The sequence below is a fragment of the Chinchilla lanigera genome, unplaced genomic scaffold (assembly GCF_000276665.1).
Source record: "Chinchilla lanigera isolate Chin_1 unplaced genomic scaffold, ChiLan1.0 scaffold00004, whole genome shotgun sequence".
In the NCBI taxonomy this organism is placed as follows: domain Eukaryota; kingdom Metazoa; phylum Chordata; class Mammalia; order Rodentia; family Chinchillidae; genus Chinchilla; species Chinchilla lanigera.
Genome location: NW_004955405.1, coordinates 30,290,280 through 30,315,419, shown reverse-complemented (window position 1 = coordinate 30,315,419; position 25,140 = coordinate 30,290,280). Strand labels below are relative to the sequence as shown.

The 25,140-nt window shown below is 41.7% G+C and overlaps 1 protein-coding gene and 1 pseudogene across 4 annotated transcripts in view; one reads left to right on the top strand and one right to left on the bottom strand.

The window, feature by feature from the left end:
• Positions 1-987: 987 nt before the first annotated feature.
• On the top strand, positions 988-2,044 carry LOC102026712 (annotated as a pseudogene).
• A 2,200-nt stretch (positions 2,045-4,244) lies between these two features.
• The window catches only part of Mrpl42 (mitochondrial ribosomal protein L42), a 24,052-nt gene continuing 3,156 nt past the window's right edge, over positions 4,245-25,140 (bottom strand). For all 4 annotated transcript variants that reach the window (XM_013518314.1, XM_005374464.2, XM_005374465.2 and 1 more), the window contains 4 exons: positions 23,573-23,636; positions 21,290-21,374; positions 13,753-13,913; positions 4,245-4,397 (listed from right to left, as the gene is read on the bottom strand). In XM_013518314.1, coding sequence (XP_013373768.1) covers positions 4,352-4,397; positions 13,753-13,913; positions 21,290-21,374; positions 23,573-23,636 — 356 coding nt within the window. In that variant the 3' untranslated portion in view covers positions 4,245-4,351. The remainder of the gene's footprint in view (positions 4,398-13,752; positions 13,914-21,289; positions 21,375-23,572; positions 23,637-25,140) is intronic.

Sequence of the window (25,140 nt, the reverse complement as noted above, 5' to 3'; positions counted from 1 at the left end):
TTTTTATTTCCAAAATATACTCATGCAGAGAAACAAAACAAGGTACACAAAAATGTTAATAATGTTCTTTTAGGTAGAGCAATTATTTTCCTGTTTACTCTCTTTTAAAAGTAAGTGAACTATATTCATGGTTGGAAAACAATGTCATTAGCAGAGCTCTGTAGGCGTTAGTTCAGTAGGCATTCAGGTCCTTACTGAATGGTTATTTGCTCTTGGCCAACCAAAAGTAGGCTTCCTCATTAGGAGTTTTGTTTGATGGGTAGGTCAACAGAATGAAAATTGGCCTCAGACTGTTCCAACACTTAATTTTACTACTGTCATTTATCCTACTACTTATTCGCTGCTAATGAATATCCAAAGTCTCTGCTAATTAAACTCAGTTGAATCACTGCCTTGGGGTGAGGGATGTTGAAATTGAGCCCTGTGTGAGAGTGCCCTCTGGTGGTTTCACCAATAATGCTTTTCTCAACTGGAGGCCTTAATCCCTCTCCCCAGTGGAAAATTCTCATCTGGCTAAATTTATTCAATTGAAAGGACCATCCCACTTATGCAATTTTTAAAAACTTACTAAAGGAAATAAATGGATATTTCATTAAAATGTTAGTGATGGAGCCAGGCGTGAATCTTTTTTCATTATTTAGTTTTTGTTCATTACCATCAATTTAAGTCTGCAGTCCAGGTAGACTTGGAAAGGAACAAAGAAAATAGGGAACTGGAGGAGCTGCAGTGATAGCGCAGAGGTGATGGGATACCGCTAGCAAATGGGGCGGAGCTTGTCCTCCTTGATCCAGGGAGGAATGGTCTGGTAGGTAGGATACGCTCAAGTCAAATGCATTAGGATGGTCCACAGTCAGTGAGGGTGAGCTCAGTGCAGGTCTTGCCCTCCCAGGACCCGAAGCGCTCCACAGCCTCCTCCAGGTCCACGCCCTGCTTCACCTTCCCAAGGCCACAGGCTTGCCATCCAAGCACTCGGCCTGGGCAGTGCAGATGAAAACCTCGGAGCCGTTTGTGCTTGGTCCGGCATTCCTCGCGGACAAGATGCCAGGGCCTGTGTGCTTCACGCGAAGTTCTCATCAGTGAATTTCTCCCCCTGAAGTCACCACCCTGGCACATAAATCCTGGAATAATTCCGTGAAAGCAGGAGCCTGCGTAACCAAATCCTTTCTCTGCAACCCTCAGAGCATGTGAGTTTTCCCGTCTTCGGAGCTTTGTCTGCGAATAGCTGGAAGGAGCCTCGGCCCAAAGGGTCGCTGTGGGAGGCCAGGTCAAAGGCAATATGGAGGTGCAGCCTTCAGCAACGGTGATTTCCTACCCAGTAACCGTGGCTGAGCACTGTGTCCCAGTACGACAGGGACAAGCTCTGGAACCTCTGCAGAGATGATGACTATTTCAGAAACCGGAATCCCAACAAGTCCTCTGACTAAGCCCCAAACCCATCCAAGGGCCCCTTCCCGAAGGTGAAATGCAGCCCTCACAAAGCAAGAGAACCAAGACCACCGGCCAGCCCTGTATGTCAGCCACAAGCTCCTGCTGCCCAGGCAAAAGAAGGGGAATGTGGCCTGCAAGCACTGGTCAGACCTTCTAGTTTGGTCAACTACAAGCCTTGTCCTGTGGCAGTCAGCCACGCTGTGTGGGTCCGATGGCCTCACCTACACACCCAAGTGCAAGTTGGAGCTCCACGCTTGCTCTGCTGGTGAAAGCCCCGCGACTCTCCGAGGTGGGCCCTGTCCTTGTTTCCCCGAACCCAAGCTGCCAAAACACAAGCCAGAAAAGAATGCCTGCGCAGACAAGGAGCTGAGGACCTTGCTTCCCAGCTGGAAGACGGCTTGGAGCTCTTCATGAGGATGCAGTCATCAAGCCCGCCAGCTCCGATGGAGCCCAAGCAGGTTTGACACCGGCATCCTGCCGATCTGCAGGCTCCCTGGGATGGAGGTGCAGCAAGTTGGATATGAACTGCGATCTCCTGCTGCACCCCTGAGAAATCAATGCCGTTTATGTGGATAAATATGAGCCCTGCATCAGGTTCTCTTCAACTCCCGTGTGACGACGGGGGCTGTTCCACGCCATGCAGGGCCACGGGAGCAAGGGCAATGCTGGGGTGGGGATAAATTCGGAACGAGCCGGCCTGCTCCCGAGACGGTGCTGGAGCTGGGAAGAGGAGCAGGAGGCCTCGAGGGATGCGGGCCTGGTGGCTCCAGGGTCGTGCTGGATGACCGAGGATGAGCAGGAGCTGGGCCCTAAGGTCAAGGAGGGCCAACGGAGGGTGCACACCCGGCCCCGGCCAGAGACAGGATGATGAGGGTGCAGGAGGATGAAGACGAGGTCGGGATGTGGGGTCCTGCCGTGAGGAGGACACGTATTTCGCACACGACTACACGTCACTCCCTCTTCCTGCACTCACGTCCGCGTCGGCGTCTCCCGCCCACTGTTGCTCTCTGTGCCGACAGAGCTTTGGCGCACAACTGCTTGCCGCAGGGCATTCTCGCTTTGTATACGGTTATGTGGGAGAAAGGGTGTCTGGGGTTATTTTTTGGACAAAAGAACTGCTCTTTTAATTAGCCTCCTTCCTCCTGTGAGATTTGCGCGACAAGCTGATTTGCGTGGACTCCCACAGTGCAGGGAGCCCCGCCCTCAGCAACGCCGAAGCCCCTCTGCGGCTGCCCGCAGCAGTGGCTGTTGCAGCGTGGCTCCCAGGCTGTGTCCAAGTGTTCTTCTTGCGTCCTGTGTGTCGCGGGAAACACGGCACGCTACCTTTCCTCCTGCCCCTACCGTAATTTTCTTACCACTAAAAAATTAAAACAATTTCAGCATTCTGGGAGGCTGAGGCTGGACCTGGCCCAGGCAACTCATCCAGCCTCAAAAAAAAAAAAGGGGGGGTGGGGGTGGGGATTTAGCTCAGTGACACAGTGCCTGCCTGGCAAGCGCGAGGTCATGAGTTTGATTCCCGGCACCGGGGGGAAAAAAAAAAAAAGGGCTGGGGATGCAACTCAGTGTGAAGGTTCTGGATTCAACCCCCAGTACCTTAAGAATAAGTTAGTGTGATGGTGGTAAAAGGTTTCTATCCCTGAGGCAAGGGACAGGAGAAGCAGGGAGAAGTGATGCTGGCGATAGAGTGTTTAAGAAAATGAAAAAATGAGCAACCCCTGAAAGCCCAAATTCCAGGAACGACAGTGCTATATTCCCAGTACAAGGTCAAAATCCATTCTCCACAGCAGGGACAGCTTGGGCGTCCTGGAGTTGAACAATCTGTTTAGTAGAACTCTGCACCCGGAAGAAAAGTTTTGTCATTTTGTTTTTATTTTTTATATCTTGATCTTTGTAAAATTTTGGCATATAAACCTGGAAGAAAAAACTAACCATCTTTCAAGGATTTATCATCAACACATCTGGTTAATATTTCTGGCTATCAAGTTTTTATCAAACTTACGTTGACCCTCCCCTTACTATCAATGAAAAAGTAAACCACTTAAAAACATCTCCCTTGGGTACACAGGGTTGCCATCATTACGCCCTTTATTCTCTCCTATTTGCTCTTCTTTACATTGTACTGGCCACTTGAGCCATCGGGTAGATTTTCTTTACTAAAAGAATTAAATAATAAATTGAGCAAGAACTTACTTTGCATACCTGTTCTTGATTTTTTTGTTTGTTGGAGACAGGGTCTCGCTATGCAGTCCAGCTTGGTTTTGACTCACTCTGTAGCCCAGCCTCTCCTGGAACTCGCTGCAGTTCAGACCCCAGCTCCCCCACTTGCTAGGCAGGGTCTGGGCCAGGCAGCCCTCTCTGAGAATAAGGGTAACGCTCCTTCGAAGGGTTACTGTGTAATTTAGTAATGTAAGGAAAGGGCCTAGCAGATACCAGAAAATGATGAAAACGTAACAAATCTACTTATTGCCTAGAAGTCAATGCAAACACTGTAATATTTATTTCCTGGGTATGGTTTAGCCTGGCCTTGAACTAGCAGCAATCCTCCTGCCTCAGCCTCCCAAGTGTTGAGATTACAGGTATGCAACACCATGCCCAGCTTATAAATCTATTCTTAAAGGGAATTGAAAAATCCCTTCAGAAGAAACATGCACATTTTATTAATCACATTTACACTATTAATGATGTTTGGCTGATGATATAAAATACCTAACCTACCAGACACATAAGTGATAGACTTTAATATCTCAAAGGGAAAATAAGATGAAGTAGTTTCACTAAAAAAAAAGTCGAATCAGATTTAATAAAGAAATACACAATTTAATATGTAAAAAGACATTTTATTATTTTACTATTACCACACAGTACTGCTGTATTTTCCCCAATGGCAGACGCGACACAGGATGATTCTCCCAAGAATGTCAAATCATCTGTCTTTTGGAGGGTTCGGTTTCATACGACGTCTGTGATACCTTGAAAAAAACAAAAATATTCGAGATAACGATTATTTTAATAAATTAATTACTCCTGATAAAGATCTTAAGTATTTATATTTTGCTGTTTTTACTTAAACTGTTTGAGAAATCCATGAAATTTTATAAACATGCTATTGAAATAGCTCACTTTTTTTTAACATTAGCCACACCCCCCACTATGGAAACTTGGGTTTTTGACAGCCGTGGAGACTCAATCCAGTACTTCCACACTCACCTACGTCTTCAGCACTTACGATTTTTTTTTTTCTTTGAGACAGGGTCTCACCAAATTGCTAAATTGCCTAAGATAGTCTTGAACTTTGACCCTCCTGCATCAGCCTCCCACAGTGCTGGGACTGCAGGTGTGCGCCACCATGCCCTGCAAAAACTGTTTTCTATTAATTAAGCACTTTGGAAAATCTGTCAGCTCTTGGGGATAATTTCAAAATAAGCTAGATTATTGATTTTCAGTTAAAAACTAGTAACTGTAGCTGCACGTGGTGGCACACAGCTGTGATCTCAGTGCTCTGGGAACCTGAGACATGAGGATTCCATATTCAAGCCCAGCCCAGGCAATTTAGCAAGACCCTGTCTCAAAATAAAAATAAAAAGGGGTAAGGGTGTGGCTTAGTGCAAAGGCCCTGGGTTCAAGCCCCAGCATCACAAAAAAAAAAATGAAAGACTTAATGATTTGTCTTCATAGTAAAGAAATACCCCATCATAAACATGAACATGCACTATTAAAGTTTAATTTAATAAGGGATATTTTCCTCTGAACAGAAACCCTTAAACCATAAATTCACATTCTAATAAAAAAGGGAAGCTGGGCACGGTGGTACATGACTATAATCCAGCAAGGCTGAGGCAGGAGGATCACCACAAGGTCAATGCCAGTCTGAACTACATAATGAGACCTTGTCTATGAAAACAAAGCAAAACTAAAAATAATTATAATGTCCATTCTAAGGATAGGTGTGGTGAAATAAGTATCAGAATAGAATTAAACTAGAAATAAGGAGCAGACTATCAGGAAAATTTCAAGATATTTAGAAATTAACAACTACAAAGTAATCCATTAGTCAAAAAAAAGAAGAAAATTTCACAAGGGAAAGTAAAAAGTACTTTGAACTGAATAAATTTTTAAAAATCAAAATTTGTGAGATGCAGCCAAAGTAGTGCTGACTGGAAATGTATTAGCACTAAATATTTAAAATAACTAAAAAATTAAAACTGAAGAAAAGTATAACAAAGAGCAAAACTCAAATAGAAAACAAAAATAAAAGAATCAGCTAAGCGTGCTAGTATACACCCATATCCCAGCACTTGGGGGTCAAAGCAGAAGTTCCAGGCCAGTTTAGGCTCCAAAGTGAGTTCAAGGCCAGTCTGAACTACATATTGAGACCCTGTCTCAAAAATTTAAAAGCTTGAGCCAGGTGTGGTGGCGCATGCCTGTAATCCCTGCACTCGGGAGGCTGAGGCAAGAGGATCCTTGTGAGTTCGAGACCAGCCTGGGCTACAAAGTGAGCTCAAGGCCAGCCTGAACTGCATAGTGAGACCCTGTCTCAAAAAAAAGGACACACACACAAAAATTAAAAGCTAAAATAAAAAATAACAGAATCAAATCTAAAAGTTTTTTTCTTTGAAAAGATCAAGAAAATTAACAATTATCAGGAACAAGAGAAGTAATATCACTACACATTATAAAAATATTTAAAAGACAGTAGTGAAATACCATGAACAACTAATTGTACGCATCAGGAATTTAGATGAAACGCAAATTCTGTGAGAGACACAAACTACTAAAGTGCCCTCAAGAAATAAAGGGAATAGCATTATATGTCAACTAAAGCAATTGAATATGTAATTTAAAACTTTCTGACAAAGCAAGTTCCAGACTCAAATGGCTTCAATGGTGAATTCCGATGAACATTTAAGAGAGAAAGAATATATATTCCTCCAGAAAACTGGAGAGGAAGGAATACTTCCAAACCCACTTTATGATGCAAGCATTACCCAGAAACAAAAAACAGACAAAGCCATTACAAAACTGTAGTCCATTAGCCACAATAGACAAAGATGTGAAAATTCTACACAGATTTTACAAACTGCACACAATATTAAAAGAATAATACATCATGACCAAGAATGGAAGGCTGAATTAACATGGAAACATCATGTAATATAATTTACCATCATAAAAGAGTAAGGAAGTAAGCCATAGCATTACAGACAGCTACGTTATTTAGAAATAGGGGCAGAGAGGGCTGGGCCATCGAGCAATCAGCGCAGAAGACAACTGTGGCTGGAGGCGCATCCACTGAAGCCTCAGGACAGAGAAATGATTACACCCATATATGCCCCCTAAGGATGAAGAGCAGGCATCAGTCACCTCAGGTGGGCACCAAAACCTCCCTGGCCCCTCCCTTCCAGGAAAGTCCTTGCTCCTTCCAAGTACACTTGCTCCGTGACTTCTTCCCTATCTGATCCCCAGTTAATCAATATTACCTAGGTGACTATACTTGTAATCTTATTGGTTGACCACAGTTTTGTCTCACCTCACACCCACCTTGTGATTTTCCATTGGACCAATGTTACCTAAAGTACTACACTTGTAATCTTATTAGTTAACTACAGTTTTGTCTCACCTTATTCCGCCTCCCCTCACTCACGGCTTTCCTCTACAAAACGCCCTTGAGAAGCTGGGTCCCCAGGTTACCCACTCAAGACTCCCTTCAATCCTTCTCAGACAAAAGCTTTCTTTCTCTCAATATAATGCTTCCTACTCTTAACCTCCATTGTTCCTAGAATTTATTTTTCAATTTTAGAGAACAAGAACTCAGCATTTGAGACATCTAACAGGTTGGGAGTCATATTTGGATTATTTGGAGGTCTTATATCAGACAACCTATATCAATCACACAATCTTAGTAAGTACAGAAAAAAAAGCATCCAACAAATTTCACCCATTTGTGATAAAAAAAAAAAAAGATAGTAGGGACTTTCTGAACCTGAGACAGAACATCTACATAAAGTTCAATATGTAGTAAGCATCACACTTTAAGTTAAATGACTCTGCATTCCTTCACGAAAACTGGGAAAAGGCAATAATATTTTTGCTCTCAACACTGTGGTCAACATTGTACTTAAGGTCCTAAGCAATAAGGCAAGGAAGAGAAATAAAAAGCATTATAAAAAGATAACTAGCAGCTGGCCCTGGGGGCACAAGCCTGTAATCTCAGTGCTTTGGGAAGCTGAGGCAGGAGGATTGCAAGTTCAAACCCAGAAGGGCCAACTTTGTGTCTTACTGAGACCCTGTCTCAAAATGTAAAATTTCTTAAAAGCCAGAGATATAGCTCAGTGCAAAGGCCCTGAGTTCAATTCCAAGTGCCACAAAACCAACCAACCAACAAACCAAAATCCCTAAATGGGAAAATATAGTATCCCATTTTCATGACACACTGAATGATTATTGTAAAGACATCAATTCTCCTAAAGTTGATCTACAGATAGAATATAATCCTCTTTCAAAAATCACAGTAGGCTTTTTACAGAAATTGAAAAACCTAACTAAAATTTATGTGGAAATGTAGGAAACACAGGATTGCTGAAAAACTTCAAAAAAGGTCACAAAGGTGGAAGGCTTACTCTACCTGATTTCAAGACTTATTTAAAGACAGACACATACATTAAAGGAGCAAAACAGAGCCTGAGGCCAACACTGATTTTAACAAAGGTTCTAGGTCAGCTCAGTAGGAAGGGATAATGTTTTCAAGCAATGGTCTTGAAACAACTACATACATTATCCATGTGCAAAAAAATGAAGTTCAAGTTTCATTTCACACCACACATAAAAATCAGCCCAAACAAATCATGGACTTAAACATTAAAGCTAAAATTATAAAACTTGTAAGTGGTTTTGGGTTAGGCAAAGATTATTTAAATATAACAAAAAGCCTGAGCTACAAAGGAAAACATTGTGAACTAGACTTCATCAAAATTAAAAAGCTTGTGAACTTCAAAAGCTATTTAGGAAATGAAAAAGCAAGCCATAGACAGAAAATATTTACACAGCACATAGCTCATAAAGTCCTTTGATCTACAAGTTCTACATCTTAGTACACAACCAATGTGCTTTTTTAAAACTAGGCAGAAACTTAGAGATACACCACCACGTAGGAGACCCAGCCCAAGCAACCAGCGGTCACAGGAAAGTGCTCAGCATCACTAGTCATTGCAGAAACATAAATTAAAGCTGGGATGAGATACAATTTAAAAGACTAAAGTACGAAGTTGAGGGAAAGATGCGGAGCAACTAGAATTCACACACTGCTGGGGAAATCTAAGAGGGTCAGTCACTTTCACAGCTTCTGACCAATTTAAACCTGACTTCACCACATCAGTCAGTAATCTTACTCATAGTAATTTATCCAAGAGAAATGAAAACATGTCAGTACAGTGACTTATACTTGAACATTTGCATAGCTTTATTCATACAAGCCTAATATTGCAAAGAATTCAAAATCCCCATCTACATATTAGTAGATAAACAAATTGTGGTCTACCTATACAAGGGAGTATCACTCAGAAATGAAAAAACCCAGGCATGGTGATGCCTGTAACCGTAGCACTCATTAGGCTGAAGCAGGAGGATCACAGTAAGTTCAGGGAAGCCCAAATTACACTGAGAGCCCCTGTCTTAGCAAGAAAGAAAGTGAGAGAGAGACAGAGACAGCGACAGATAAGGAGGGAGGGAGGGTCGGAGGAAAAAGAAAGGGCAAGCATTTTATATCTCTTAATAAAAACATTTAAAAATTGTGAAATATTAGTAAATCATTCTTCTATGTATTGCCTGAGGCTTAGAGAGAAATGGTCACTGATACCTACAAATCAGTATTTGCAAACACCTTACACTGTATTAATCTAAAATATGTATGTGGGGCTGGGGATTTAGCTTAGAGGCACAGCGCCTGCCTGGCAAGTGCAAGGTCGTAAGTTCAATTCCCGGTACCGGAAGAAAAACAAAAAATAAAAATAAAAAATAAAAAAAATAAAGTATGTATGTGGATATCAAATAAATATTTATTGAAATGATTTGAAAGTACAATTCCAGGTAAAAATGTTCCCAATGCATGTAAATTCATATCTGGGTTTTCGTTGTGGGTTTTGTTTTATTTTGTCTTGCTGAGCTTATTATTAGGATACTGGGATAAGCAATTCCCTCTAATTAAAGTCTGCTTACAACTGAAAGTACCCAGTAATCCAGATGGGGAAAAGACATACTAGGTTAAATTAATTAGCAGTCACAACCCAGTTTAGTAGTAATAAGATTAAAAAGTAAGTAAGATTAACACATTCACAATGGGCCCAGAATTTATATGTCTCGCTGCTGGGTGGCTGTGAACCGCTGGTGGTACCTGTGTGAATGTCCAGGTGGGTGGCATGGGATGGACCCACTGGGTAGTATAAGGCACTTGATGGGACAGTCATGCATATGCCACCAGAGGCTCAAGCCAGAGGAGACACGTTAAACATAAGCAGGGTATCAGACACAAATGTCTGAAGATCACATGCTTGGCTTTAAGACTGCTAACAGTCTTCTTACTACAGACAACTACATTAGGTAGAAATATTACAGGCAGACAGGGCTGGGCCCTCAAGGGACCGTGAGGGCAGAAGATGAGAACACATCAAAAGTATGGCTGGAGGTGCATCCAAAAGAGATTAAAGCCACAATGGACAGATTTATATACTTCCCTAAGGGGTACGTGGAAACTTGAGATTATTGGTACCACCCTTCTGAGATTTTCTATATGAACCATTACCTCATTAGGGGTGGGCCATCCTCTCCCACCCACTAAGACTAAGACTACTCAAACCATAGATTATCCACCGAAGTTGATGATGCCATCCATGTGCCCTCACTACTACTAGATCCATATTCGCTAAGCAGCTATACTTATAACCTTCGTGGTTGATTATAGTTTTCATCCACATTGTGTCCACCTCATGATTCTGCCCTATAAACTTTCTCAGAGATGCAGACTCTCTGGTAACCCATCCACAGCCTGTCTCTCAGAGCTATTCCTATTCCCCGGTAACTTTCCTACTCTTAACCTCCGCTGATCCTTCAGATTCACTCTTCGATTTTGGGAGACACGAACTTGGCATATCTGACATCCAGCAGGTTGACAGTTACACATTTACTCCCACTACGTCATTCTCACCTTGTCTTTTGTTTGTTTCATTTTTTTGAATAAGGTTCTCACTATGCAGTTCAGGCTGGCCTTGAACTCACTTTGTAGCCCAGGCCGGCCTTGAACTCCCAGCAATGCTCATGCCTCAGCTTCCTGAGTGCTGGGATCACAGGCGTGTGACACAACGCCAGGCTGTCTAGTCTGAGATATTCTAAAGTTGGTATTACTGGGAGTAAAGTAAGACTGGGGAAATAAAACGCACAATGGAATGAATTGCATGCCATGTGTACAGTACACACAGTTAAGGCTCTCAGAGTGACTTCACCATAATATGCAGTGCAAGGCAGAGCCCTGAGGAATTGCCATTATAACTAAGGATGAGAGAGCAAGTACCTTCTGAAGATGAAGACAAACTGAAAAAGTAAACTGAGCTCCAGGATCCACAGATGCACTGCTTTCAAAATTGTTCCTATCAGCTGATCCACAGACCCTTCAAAACTTGCTCCCCATTCATATTCACATACCACCTCCTCCCAAATAACCCAGGAAGAAACAAGGGGCCTCCTGTCCCTTCCCTCTCTCTCCTCATTGCATTCCCACTGATGGTTAATTAAATTCTTAAATACCAGTCTTCTTTTTATTTTCCTCCTTTTTATTCCCAATGGTGATTCATTTTAGCTCTTCAACATTTTTCAGTGGACTACTGTAAATTTCCTAACAGGCTTCCCTGACCCCAATTTTTCCTTACAGCCCCTTGTCCCAAATACAGAGCCTTCTTAATGATCTTCTAATGCATACATGTCAGTTCACTTCTAAAAACTCCTCAGCACAAAATTCTCCCAGTACCCTTCCTCCATCCCACCTCATATTCTGGGTTTCACCTAATCTGAATTCCATGCAATTTCCCTTCAGCTCACATGCTGTTCCTGCCTGTGGAGCTTTTCCCCATTTCCTATAGGTACACCTTAATCTTTGTTCTAGAGTCAGTCACACTTGATTTTTTGCTTCTGCTTTTGCTTTTTTTTTGAGAGGGTCTCACTATGTAGTTCAGGCTGGCCTTGAACTCATGGCAATTCTCCTGCCTCAGCCTCCCAAACGCTGGAATTGTAGACATGTGCCACCACACCCAGTTGAGCTTAATCATTTACTCTACTATCTTCACTCCTTGATGGCAAGCAGCTTACTTGTGGTTTTGATCACTCAGCACTTAGTAGAGCAGCCCAATGAAGATATATTATTTCCACAAATGTACCCACTACAAATGTGCCAGCCCAGTAACAGTGGGGTTACACAAGTGAGTAAGAGCAAAGTTTGTTCAAACAAACAACAAAAATCAGCTCACAGTTTGGTTTGGAAGACAGATAGGAAAGAAAGATGGTTCTGGGTTGGGAGTGTAGCTCAGTGCAGACTGCTTGCCTACCAGTGTAAGGTTTTGAGTTTAATCCCTAGCACCACAAAAAAAAAAAAAAAAAAATCAAAACCCAAAAACTAACTCTGATGGAAGGTAAAAACAGTGGCACTTGCCTATAATTCTAGCTACTCAAAGGCTGAAGCAAGAAGATTCTCAATTCAAAGCCAGCCTATATAATTTAGGGACTTAGTGATACCCTGTCTCAAAATAAAAAAATTTGAAAGTGGGAGGGAGGATAGGGATGCAAAGGCCCATGGTTCAATCCTCAGTACCTAAATAAACCAACACATAAAAAGGGTGGGGACATAGCTCAGTAGTACAGCACCGCTGGGTTTGATCCCCAGTACCAGGAGGGAAAAAGCATGAAAACAAAGAACTTATGTAATAAAATGTGAGCACTTGCAAACAGAAGGGTAACTGTAATTTCCACAGGAATAAACAATAATACATATTGTCCAGTTATCTGCTGAACCCCAATTTTAGGGAAGAATAATTCTTTTTTTTTTTTGAGACAGGGTCTCGCCATGTAGCCCAGGCTGACCTTAAACTCTCAGCAATCCTCCTACCTCAGCCTCCCAAGTGCTGGGATTCCAGGTGTGTACCACCAGGCCTGGTTTGAACCCCAATTGTTTTGTATTAAAGAAATGGATAAACAGGTGAGGACAGAATCAATTATTTATCAGGAAAAACAAAAACAACACACTAAATGACACCACTGAAGAATTTTTAAGAACTCTTGTAAAATTCATTGAAAGCATTAGTTAAGGGGCTGGGGATTTAGCTCAGCGGCAAAGCGCCTGCCTGGCAAGTGCAAGGTTGTGAGTTCGGTTCCCGGTACCAGAGAAAAACCAAAAAAAAAAAAAAAAAAAAAAGAAAGCATTAGTTAAATTCTGTCATTAAAATAAAGGAAATAGGGCCAGGGATATAGCTCAGTGGCAAAAGTGCCTGCCCGGCAAGCACAAGGTCCAGAGTTCAACTCCTGGTACCAAAAAATATACATAATAATAATAAAATAAGAAAGAAAAAAAAATCTTTAAAAAAAATAAAGGAAATAGTCCAGGCGTGGTGACGCACTCCTGTAATCCAAGCACTTGGGAGATTGAGGCAGCAGGATTGCTACAAGTTCCAGGGTGGCCTGGTCTACACCGTAAATTCAAGGCCAGCCTGTACTACATGGTAAGACTCTGTCTCCTGCAATCCCAGCACTTGGGAGGCTGAGACAGGAGGATCATAAGTTCCAGTCCAGCCTGGGCTACCTCATGAGTTCAACGCCAACCTGGACTACACAGTGAGATCCTATCTGAAAAAACAATAATAATAATAAGAAGAAAAAGGTCGGGTGTGGTGGCACACACCTGTAATCCCAGCACTCGGGAGGCTGAGGCAGGAGGATCCCTGTGAGTTCGAGACTAGCCTGGGCTACAAAGTGAGCTCAAGGCCAGTCTGAACTGCATAGTGAAACCCTGTCTCAAAAAGACAAAAAAAAAAAAAAAAAAAAATAATAATAATAATAATAATAATGAAAAATAAAGGAACACTGAACTCTTTCATTTTAACTATAGCATACAGGGATTTTAAAATATACTAAAAAGAAAAATAAGAAAAGAAAAAACAGCAGAATATAGTATGTGATCACGCATGGGGCTCATTTCCCTAAGCACAACCCCATTTCAGAAGCTGCTAATGCAAGAGAAACTGATTCCTTTAGCATATGCAGTGGGCACTGAAGACAGAAAGTGAGACCTACTGTCCACGAGGGTACCAACGATGCTTGGTCGTAAAGAACATTTTGCTAAGTTGTTCTATCATGGGTCCTTGCTCAAGGCATTCATTCTCTTCTAATCTGGTCTTCAGTATTTGATCATGTGTTTCTTCAATATTATGGACAGGATCTGGTCGAGGGATAGGCTGCAAAATAATCAGTAACAAACAACATCAAAATACAAAAATGTTAGCCAGGGTTTGACTGAGCTGACAATAAAGCAAGTACTATACTTGGTAGTGCACTCAGCACTTCAGGGGAGGTAAGTTATCAGAACAGTTCACATAGTGGTATGATTCAATAGAGTTAAAATGCTTCTCTTCCCACAGCAAATTTTTGGTTTCTTTTCCAATAATAATTTTTTTTTTTTTTTTGGTCTTTTTGAGACAGAGTCTCGCTATGCAGTTCAGGCTGGTCTTGAACTCACTTTGCAGCCCAGGCTGGCCTCGAACTCACAAGTTCCTCCTGCCTCAGCCCCTCAAGTGCTAGTATTACAGGCATGCACCACCATGCCTGGCTCCAATAATAAAATTCTTATTCAAAATTATTCTCCCCCAATAATAAAGTAGTTGTTACTTCAGTTTCTATTTCCCAAAAGTATAAATTAGGCCCATTATTACCATCTGGCATAAAAGTCTACAGTACACCTGATGTACCAAGGTGTGATGCGATGGAAGCCCCTTCGCTGGGCTCAGTGTACTTATCTAGCACATGCACCAGGTCCTGGGAGTGAGCCCCGGCAACGTAAAAAACAAACGAACAAGAACAGAACTGAAGAATATAATGTTTCTTATATTCTATAGAAACAAAAAGTTTTCTATGTTTTCATGCTGGGTGGCAGCAATGCTATCAAATAATGCTTTACGGTAAGTTTGAGTAGTTTTCCTCCTAAAGACATCAATTACTACAAAATTTCATCTCTCCCAATATGTAAGCGATACATCTTCCCATCAGCAGCAATGGCTCATCAAAGCCTTTAAGGATCACTGGCTTGAAGGGCCAAGTGACCTACTTTTATTTATTTATTTATTTTTTGGTGCTGGGAATCAAACTTAGGACCTTGTGCTTGCCAGGCAGGTGATGTGCCACTGAATTATATCCCCGGCCCTTTTTTTTTGAGACAAGGTCTTGCTATGCCATTCAAGCTGGCCTTGAAGTATGTCGTCTAGGCTGGCCTCCAACTCACACCAATCCTCTTGCCTTAGCCTCCTGAGTGCCAAGATTACAGGCATGTGCCATCACGCCTAGCTTAAATATAAGTAATATTATGTGCCAGCCATGGTGGCGCACGTCTTTAATCCCAGCATTTGGGAGACTGAGGCAGGTGGATCACTGCAAGTTCGAGGTCAGCCTGGGTTACATGGTGAGTTTAAGACCAGCCTGAACTATAGGGCAAAAAAATCCTCTGTCTTAGATAGACAGACAGATAGATAAAATTAATATATGTAACAATAATTATAACATTTAATGTGATATGTGATAATAATGAAAATGACATACCAACGATAATGTTACAACTGTAACACACCTTGCTTTACAAATAACTGTACATATTATAGGATAATGAAAACCTAACTTTACAATCAGATATGCAACATTCAAATATAGATGTCTTATATTTATACACTCTTCCTGACAACTACAACACTCGACCACTGTATTAAATGTTATATCTACTTTATGTTCTTGAGAAAAGATGACTTCTTTGAAAAGTAATGTGGCTGGGCACAGTGGTGCATGACTGTAATCCCAGCACTCAGGAGGCTGAAGCAGGAAGACTGCTGAGTTCGAGACCAGCTTGAGCTACAAAGTGAGCTCAAGACCAGCCTGAACTGCATAGCGAAACCCTATCTCAAAAAGACAAAAAAAGAAAGCAATGTGTAAACCTAGCACTTGGGCAACTGAAGCAGAAGTGTGGCTGTGAGTTCAAGATATGCTGTTATGGCTTGTGTCTAGCTGTACACCTTCCCAAAGCCTCATGTAGTCATAGCTGGGGCTTTTTCAGAGGTGGCTGAATCTAGAGTGTGTGACTGATTCACAGCGCAATGCTAGGATTGAGGGTGGGTGATTACTAAATCAGCCCACTGACTGGTCCCAGTAGCCTGGACATAACATAAGGGAGAGAAAGAGGCTTCCCTTCTCCCTCCCTTGTCGCTTCACTACCTTCTGCCCGCCATGAAAGTTTCTCCTCTGCAAGGCCTGTCTGCCACTCTACCCTGCCATACAGCCAGCCGATTAGGAACTGAAACCTCTACACACTGTGAGCCAAAGAAACCTTTTCTCTTTGGGTGTCGGGTATTTTGTCTCAGCAACGAGAAAAGTAACAAAGATGTAAGCCGAGGCTGTAGAGTAAGTTTGAAGCCAGCCTGCACTACACAATGAGACCCTGTCCCATATTAAAAGGCAATGCACATGCATACACAGAGGTGGCACAACTGAACAAGCACTTCAGAAATGCAAAGTAAGGGAGATAAGAGAGAAGTGCAAAGGGTCCTATCACAGACAGAGTAATTCTACTTGGGGTAAGGAACACAAGTAAGTAGTTGTCTGTGGTATCACACACCTGTAAGTAAGTAGTTGTCTGTGGTATCACACACCTTTGGTATCACACACCTGTAATCTCAGCCTCTCAGGAGGCTGAGGCAGGAGGATTACAAGTTGGAGATCAGCTTAGGCAATTTGTGAGACTGTCTCAAAATAAAAACTAAAAAGGGCTGGGATGTACCTTGGTTTAATCCCCTGTACCCACTCCAAAAAGAAAAATAAAAGAAAAACAAGCAATGGAATGTAGGCAAGACCATATAAGGGGTAATTTTCAAAAATAAATCTCAAGAGACAAGATCATTTTTTTTGGTGCCAGAAATCGAACTCAGGACTCTGTGCTTACCAGGCAGACGCCGTGCCACTGAGCTGTATCTCCAGCCCAACAAGATGATTAAAGATCTTTAAAGTTGTAAGAAGCACTTACTTATTAGTTCTGTAGCACTCCCTCCAAGGGCAGGAGAGAACAAGGAGAATGGTGCGTGCGTGCACTGGTGTGCGGTGCTGGGGATCAAGCCTAGGGCCTTCTGCACACTCTGCAAGTGCTCTACACACGCCACAGCCCCACCCAAGGAGCAAGTACAATGAACAGGTCAGGAACACACACTGCTCTGACTCTGCCACTCGGATGAGTTGAACTTAATAACTCTTTAGGTAAAATCAGTGGAGTGATATCTATCTCCTAAGGGTTTCATGATTAAGTAAAATGATATATACCTATACCGTAGTATGCTTTGCTGTTCCAAGTACAATTTAATAGTGGTAGGTGGCTATTAACATTTCTTTTAAAATCCCAAACAGAAAAAGTGATATAAATTATTGTGAAAAGGTAGTGCTCCTTAGATATTTAAAGTGATCTTAAAAGACCATCCCTTTGATAGTAAACTAATAGCATCTTTGTACATTACTATTATACACTGAGAGGTACTAAGGAAACATGGACTTTGAGCTGTGAAAACTGTCAGAATCAAAATGGTGTCAGTTGTGTCAAGCCCTAGCAAATAATCTCAAGAAAAAGAGGAAGAGGATGAAGAATAAGTAGTAAGAGGAATAAATACAGAGGGAAGGTTCTCAAAGAGGGCTTCTCATGCATATTTTGCCTGATAGCATGAAGTAACACAAGATTCTGCCAGTAACTGCAGCCTTACACAAGTGCCACTGCAACCTTACACAGAAAGTCACATCAGTGAACACCTGCTCCCTTACTAATCTCTGTAGCTGTTCTGCCCTTAAAAATGTCCCCTTGGCCCCACGTTCTGAGCATGCAGTTTACTATGGCACTCATATTCTCACTGCAGTACTCTGCTATCTCAAACTCTACCTTTGGAGAATCTAACCCTATTGTTATTTAAGTTTTCATTTTTTGTCGCTAAAAATCAAATGTCTAAAATAAAAAAGCGCCAGGCATGGTGGCACACGCCTGTAATCCCAGCACTTGGGAGGTTGAGGCAGGAGAATTGTTTTGAGTTCGAGGTCAGCCTGGGCTACAAAGTGAGTTCAAGACCAGCCTGAACTGCATAGTGAGACCCTGTCTCAATAAGACAAAATAAATAAATAAATAAAACAATAAAAAAGCCAGGCATGTTGGCATACCCTATAACCTCAGCATTCTGGGTGGCTGAGGCAGAAGGATCAGCAAGTTTAAACCCTGCCCAGGCAATTTAGCAAGACAATAAAAAAATAAAACAGGGCTGGGGATGAAGCTCAGTGTGCAGGCCTAAAGAAAATCAATCAAGAAATTATTTTCAAACATAATGAAGGTGCACCGTCTTTCCCTAACCCCAAGCGGGCTTGATTCTAATTTAGCACAAACTCTTTTTCTCTCAAATGTTTCCAGGTATGAAGATAAAAGACGCTGGAATTAATAGATTCTTTGAAGTCCATACCAAGAGCCCCTGGCGGATTCAGTACTTTCTTCACTATAGTACTCCTTGATCAAACTTCAAAGAAAGGGCAGGTAAATGTGTCAGTACAATGAAAAAAAGGAAACAAAACTGAATGTCAACTTTATCCAACACTTAGAACTGTCATCTTGAATTTCCCTTTAAGAACTTTAAAATTTGACTTTTGAAATGTCCCACTAAATCAACTACTAAAAAGACATACGATTTTCCAAATCATTTCTTTTTGGCCCTGGCATAATACCTTTATTTTCCTAAATGATGAACCCAAAATCGTAGAAAAACATGTTAGAATTTCAGAACTTTATTAAATACACATCCGGCAGGAGGAAGGAGATCTTTGTCCTTACAACGTGCTTTAGACCCAACAATGCTGGAGAGTGTGCTAGGGAGTGAGCCTAACGCCTGCAAGGAAGAATGGAGGCATGAAGGAGAAAGGGCTGGGAGATGACAGCAACAGGAGAAACGACAGTGGATGATGTGGTTTGACGCCACGAGTTCCAGAGCTGGAAACTATGAGACAGAGAAGTCATCTGGATAGGACCTTGAGGAACTACTACCTCCAACGTTAAAGGAAACTGGGAGGGGACACAGCAATGCCGGAAAGAGACTGCCGGGAAGCAATGTCCCCAAGGTACACAGACAGATCTCTATCAGAGTTGGAAGTAAGGGCAACACCCTGGGAAGGGAAAGGTTATAAGAATCTGTCAATGACAGTAAGTTCTAAAATTATAGTGAGAAAGTTTTGTTGTTATAGTTGTTTTGTAAGTGGGAAAGTTTTGTGAGTTGGGAAGGATAGAAAAGTCAGATTCATAGATGTAAAAAGCCAAATAGGGAGAGAATCCAGATGTTAAAAATACACACTAACAACAACAACAACAAAAAAATACACACTAACAGCCTTGGGCTTCTTGGAACAACTGCTACAACAGCGGCAGAGCACGTAACAACAAAGGCACACAGAGACACAATGCAGAATGAGCTGGAGCGGGGATGGCACAAAGGCAGTGACTTAGGTCTGTTTTTTGGACACTTCACCCACAGAAATGAAACAAGAGGCCCTGGATTAGTGCCTATGACATGGAGCTAGACACGCAGCAGAAGGACAAAGTACTGAAAACAGTGCAGAGCAGGCCTGGAGCTCGGCGGTCAGAGGCTGCCTGGCAGGTATGAGGTCCTGCGTTCAATCTCCAGCACCCCAAAAAGAGAAAACAAACAATAAAAACGAGCAGAAAGACAGTAATCAAAATCAACAAGCACACTGGCCCTAGTAAAAACAGGTCCCTTTAAATGCATCATTATCTATTTGTTTTCTCCTTAAAAAGCAAATCAGGCACTACCAAATATGGCAGCAAAAGGCTTAAAGAAATAAGAGAAGGCATTTTAAATATAAAATAAAACAAAGATCAAACTAAAGTACTTGGAACAAAAACAAAAATCTCTTCTATCTGGTGCCTGAAGAAAAAGGAAAAAAATTAAACCAGGCTGTTTAAAATACACCTATTTTGGCTCATTAGCTGTAACTAAATTATGTGATAGTGCAGGCCTCTAATCCCAGCACTTGGGAAGCTGAGGCAAGAGAATCGCCACCAGTTCAAGACCAGACCGGAACATACATTGAGATCCTGTCTTGAAAAAAAAAATTAAAAATTCATCAAATGTTAAAGAATTACTAGAACAAAGCGTACGAAAGTTTTAAAATAGTACTCTAAAACACAAGCTCTTTCAGCTAGGCGTGGTGGCCTCCACTTATAATCCCAGTGCTCAGGAAGCAGAGGTAGAAGGATCACCATGAGGTCAAGGGCAGCCTGGACGACACAGTGAATTCAAGCCCAGCCTGAACTACCCAGGGAAACCCTGCCTCAAAAAAAAAAAAGTAGGGCTGGGGATTTAGCTCAGCGGCAAAAGCGCCTGCCTGGCAAGCGCAAGGTCGTGAGTTCGGTTCCCGGTACCGGAGAAAAACCAAAAAAAAAAAAAAAAAAAAAAAAAGTAAATAAAGTACAAGGTTTCAATAATTTATTAGATTATAATACAGAGAAGTAAGGGATAGCGTGTTTTATAGCTTGATACAGTGGTACCTTGGTTCACAAACTTAATGCTTTCCATGATTCTGGCTGCAAACTGAATTGGTCACAAACCAAATCAAATTCAACAGTTAGGTTCTATGTTGACCTTATAAGGAAATTTGATTTGATTTGCAACCAATTCAGTTTACAAACAGAATCACAGAAGGAATTAAATCCATGAACCAAGGTACCACTGTACTAGATATATCTGATCCCTAACCAGAAACCTACCAAATGTTTTAGACCAGAAATATGTCATAACTGTGTTTGTGTGTGTGTATATGTGTGTCTTTTTTGAGACAAGATCTCGCTATGTAGTTCAGGCTGGCCTTGAGCTCACTTTGTAGCCCAGGCTGGTCTCAAACTTGCAACGATCCTCCTGCCTCAGCCTCCCGAGTGCTGGGATTACAGGCATGAGCCACCACACCCAGTTTATAACTGTGTATAAATGGTTCTTTTTTTTTTTTTTTTTTTGTCTTTTTGAGACAGGGTTTCCCTGTGCAGTTCAGGGTGGCCTCGAACACACAGTGATCCTCCTGCTTCCACCTCCACCACTGCCTCCTGAGTGCTGGGCTACAGGAATGCACCACCATGCCTGGCCTTTATTTCTCTTTTTTTGGTACCAGGAATTGAACTCTAGACCTCATGCTTGCCAGGCAGGCGCTGCGCCACTGAGCTATATCCTCAGCCCTAGTTCATTTTATAAATGAAGAAAAACCATTGATAAAAGAAGATAAGCCAAGTATGCTGGTGCAGGCCTGTAATCCCAGCACTCAAGTTAAGGAAAGAGGATCACAAGTTCAAGGCCAGCCTTGATTACACAGTGAATTCAAGACCTGCTTGAACTACACATATCAAGAGTCTGTACTCAAAAAAAAAGAAGAAAAGAAAGAAGAATCAAAACACTAAAATAAAAAAGCAAAACAAGAAATGAGCAAATAATTCCCTTCTCTTTATATACTGTAAGGAAGTATGAACATTTCTAACAGCAAATTAAAATTTTTTCATACATACTCTTGTGTGTTCATATGGAATGTCCACAGAAGGGTGGTAGCATACTATTGTCCTGCCATCAGATGTCAAAGCAAGCTCTACTTTGCTAAAAGAGAATGTTTTAGACATAGAGTTATACTGCATTCAAGGTAGAATGATTATTCTTAGAGCTAAAATTAATTAATTACAAGTTGCTAAAAAGAATATGCTACACTACTGGACTGGAAAGCTCTAAGACTAGTGATGGCGAACCTTTTGGAGACTAAGTACCCAAACCGCAACCCCAAACCCACTTGTTCATCACAAAGTGCCAACACTGCCCCTACATGCATTGTTATCTGACACTCAGCTACTGGGGCAAGGCAGGGCAACGTGGCTTGTGTGCCAACAGAGAGGGCTCTGCATGCCCACTGGGCACATGTGCCAGAGGTTCGCAACCACTGCCTAAGAACCTTGCACAGAATATATCAGCTAAACTACCACAGCAAAGTAACTAGTGGTTAAACTCTACAGTATATTTTACCTAACAGAGGGTAAGGCAGTACACTGTTTCACCATGTTTTACCCCTGAATACCTAGCCAGGCACAGTGGCACATGTGTATAATCCCAGTTCTTTAAGAGGCTGATGCAAGGGGACAGCAAGGTGGCGCCTAGCCGTGGCAACTTAGTGAGACCCTATCTCAAAATAAATAATGAAAAGGGCTGGGGAGCTAGCTCAGTGGTCCAGTGCCCCTGGGTAGAAGGAAGGAAGGAAGGGATGAATGGTAGGAGGGAGGAGGAGAAGGAAGAAAGGGAAAAGAGAGAGGGAGGGAGAGGAAAAGGGAGAAAGTGAGGGAGGGAGAGGAGAGAGGGATGGAAAGGACAGGAAACGGAAGAGGAAAAGGGGCTGGAAAGGAAAGAGGCAGGGAAGGACGGATCCAATGTCATAACAACACTGAATTTTGTTTGTTCAAAGCAATATGGATTGAACCTAGGGCCAATCAACTCAGCTGCAGCGCCACTGCCTTTTAAAGATGTTTTTGGGAGACAGGGTCTCACTAAATTGCCCAAGTTGAGCTCAAATTTGCAGTCCTCCTGCTTCAGCCTCCCAGAGTGCTAGGATTAGGAAACATGACTACAATTTTTAACTATCAACTGGATTTTTTAAATTTTTTTTTTTTTTGGTACTAGGAATCAAACTCAGGACCTTGAGCTTGCCAGGCAGGCACTTGTGCCACTGAGCTATATCCCCAATCCTATCAATTGGTTTTTGATAAAGTTTTAAATAATGCAAAACAATTACATAACTCAACTTTTCAAGTTTAAAAAAATTACTTAGTCCAGCTGGGTATGGTAGCACACACCTACAATCCTAGCACTTGGGAGATGGAGAGTCGGGCAGGAAGATCTCTGAGTTCAGGCCAGCCTGGGCTACTTAACGAGCTGAAGGCCAGCCTGAACTACATGGTGAGACTGCCTCAAAAAATAAAACAAAAAAAGTTATCTAGTCCAATTTCATTACTAGCAACCTTAGTATACATTAAATGTGCAACTAAAACTAATGTTAACAAAGGGGCAAAGGGGCATAGGTCTGTACTCTTAGTCTTTCGGAGGCCGAGGCAGGAAGATCGCTGCAAGTTCTGAGGCCAGCCTAGAACACACAGTGAGTTCAGGGCCAGCCTAAATTACATAGCGAGACCCTATCTCAAAAAATGAAAAAACAAAATCACAAAATTAATGTCAAAAGAAAATATATTTTTTCTAAAATTTGCAATGAAAGTGCTTGCTTTAGCAGCACATATACTAAAATTTACAATAAAAATCAGACAACTTAAAGAAACACTGAAGTTTCTGTACATCAGACTCCCGTAGAGAAAAAAGGACTTCATAGATTTCCCAGTTTTTTGCATAATAACTGGAATTGAATATCAAGTAAATGGTGCTGAATTAAATATTTGTAATTTAGAATTATTCAATGTCAAACAAAAGATAACTACTTAAGCTAATAGATATGAACCCTACCAGAAAACTATAAAAACTAATTAACTTTTCCAAAAAGCTAAAGCATGCTTCAAGAAGAAAAGATAGCATTTCTAAAAGCACGTCACTTTTACAGCAAATTAAGTATTCAGTGAAACACAATAATAATGATTCTTATTTAAAACATTTATAATCCTAAACACTGGGTAAAAATAAGACCATTGAAATCATTTTTAAAAACAAAATTACAGAAAGACTAATCAGAAAAGTAAGCAGAAAAGAAAATTAAATCATTTCAGATACAGCTAAGACTATTATTTGTTCCATTGAATTTTAATACATACCAATTATAGTCATCTGGAAGAGAAGAAGATGTAGATTTACAGCAAACATGAGATAAAGCTCCATCTGCAAAAAGCAAAACAGTAAAGTGGATTTGTTTAATCCAAGCATATACTCACATCAATTTAAAGCTAGTTTACTCCGGTAACCAACATTTAGTGTTTACTATGAAACAGGTCTCTACTAGGTGCCATATTCAACAGCAAATAAGACTGAGTCCTGCCTTCAAAGCGACGCCAACACAGGGTGCACCTGCTTAGGACGAGGGGCACAGGGCAGCGCGCCAGAGTGGGCACGGGTCACAGCCCGCAGAGGCCCCGTCTGACCGTGGAGAAGCGCCACCGCGCTCCAAAGATGAGCCCGCATCCACAAAGTGGGGTGCGGGATTCCTCCAGGAGAAACAACAGCTAGAACCAGATTCAAAGAGTACCATGGCACCGACTCTGCTCGCAAACGGAACTGGACAAGAACAGAGTCAAATTTCCCCCCAAGGTCAACACTGAAACTAAACATTGAATTTGACTTGTTCAATTTGATTCCTGTCCAATTTGTCACCAGAATTGTGGAGAGAATTAAATTTGTGAATTGAGGTACAGTACTGGGGTATTCTGACCTTTCCAAGAAGGAATGGGATGTACTTGGGCATTTTAAGGTACATAATTTATAAGGAGTGATAAACGATAAAACACAAAACTATTTTTTGAGACTGGGTCTCACTTTGTAGTGCCATGAACTTACTATATTGGCCAGCCTGCCTTTGAACTCATGGAGATCCACTTGTTTCAGCTTCCCAAGTACTGGGATTACAGGCATGTGCCACTATACCTAGAAGGCCAGGTGTGGTGGCACTTGCCTGTAACCTCTTCACTCCAGGGGCTAAGACAGAAGGATCTCCAGGAGTTCAAATCCAGCCTGGACTACACAGTGAGTTCATGCCCAGCCTGAGCTACACAGCGAGACCCTGTCTCAAAAAAACCAATAAATAAATAAATAAAATGCAATTCAAGAGAACCACAATTACTTTAAATGTTTGTAAAAGGTCCACGTATGCTCTTTTAAATAATAAGAAAAAAAATTTAGAGGTAGCTCACTATAGTTTCAAGTAAATTCTAGGCTGGGCCTAGTGGTGCATGCCTGTGATCCCAGCACTTAGAAGGCTGAGCAGGAGGACTGCTGTGAGTTCAAGGCCAGCCTAGGCTATATAGGGAGTTCAAGACCAGGCTAAACTACATAGTGAGGCCCTGTCTCAAAAAACAAACAACAAGAAAAAAAGAAATGGACTTCATAAAACAGACATTATTAATATGTGCACATCAAACATATTAATAAGCTTTCAAGGAAATGAGACAGTTCATTAGAATTACATTTACTTTTTTTAATGGCTGGATACATAGAGAAAAAAAATTTTTTAAATACATCAAAATAGCCGGGTGTAGGGGTGCACGCTTATATCCCAGCACTCGGGGAGGCTGAGGCAGGAGGATCGTTGAGAGTTCAAGGCCAGTCTGGGCTACAAAGTGAGCTCAAGGTCAGCCTGAACTTCATAGCAAGACCCTGTCTCAAAAAGACA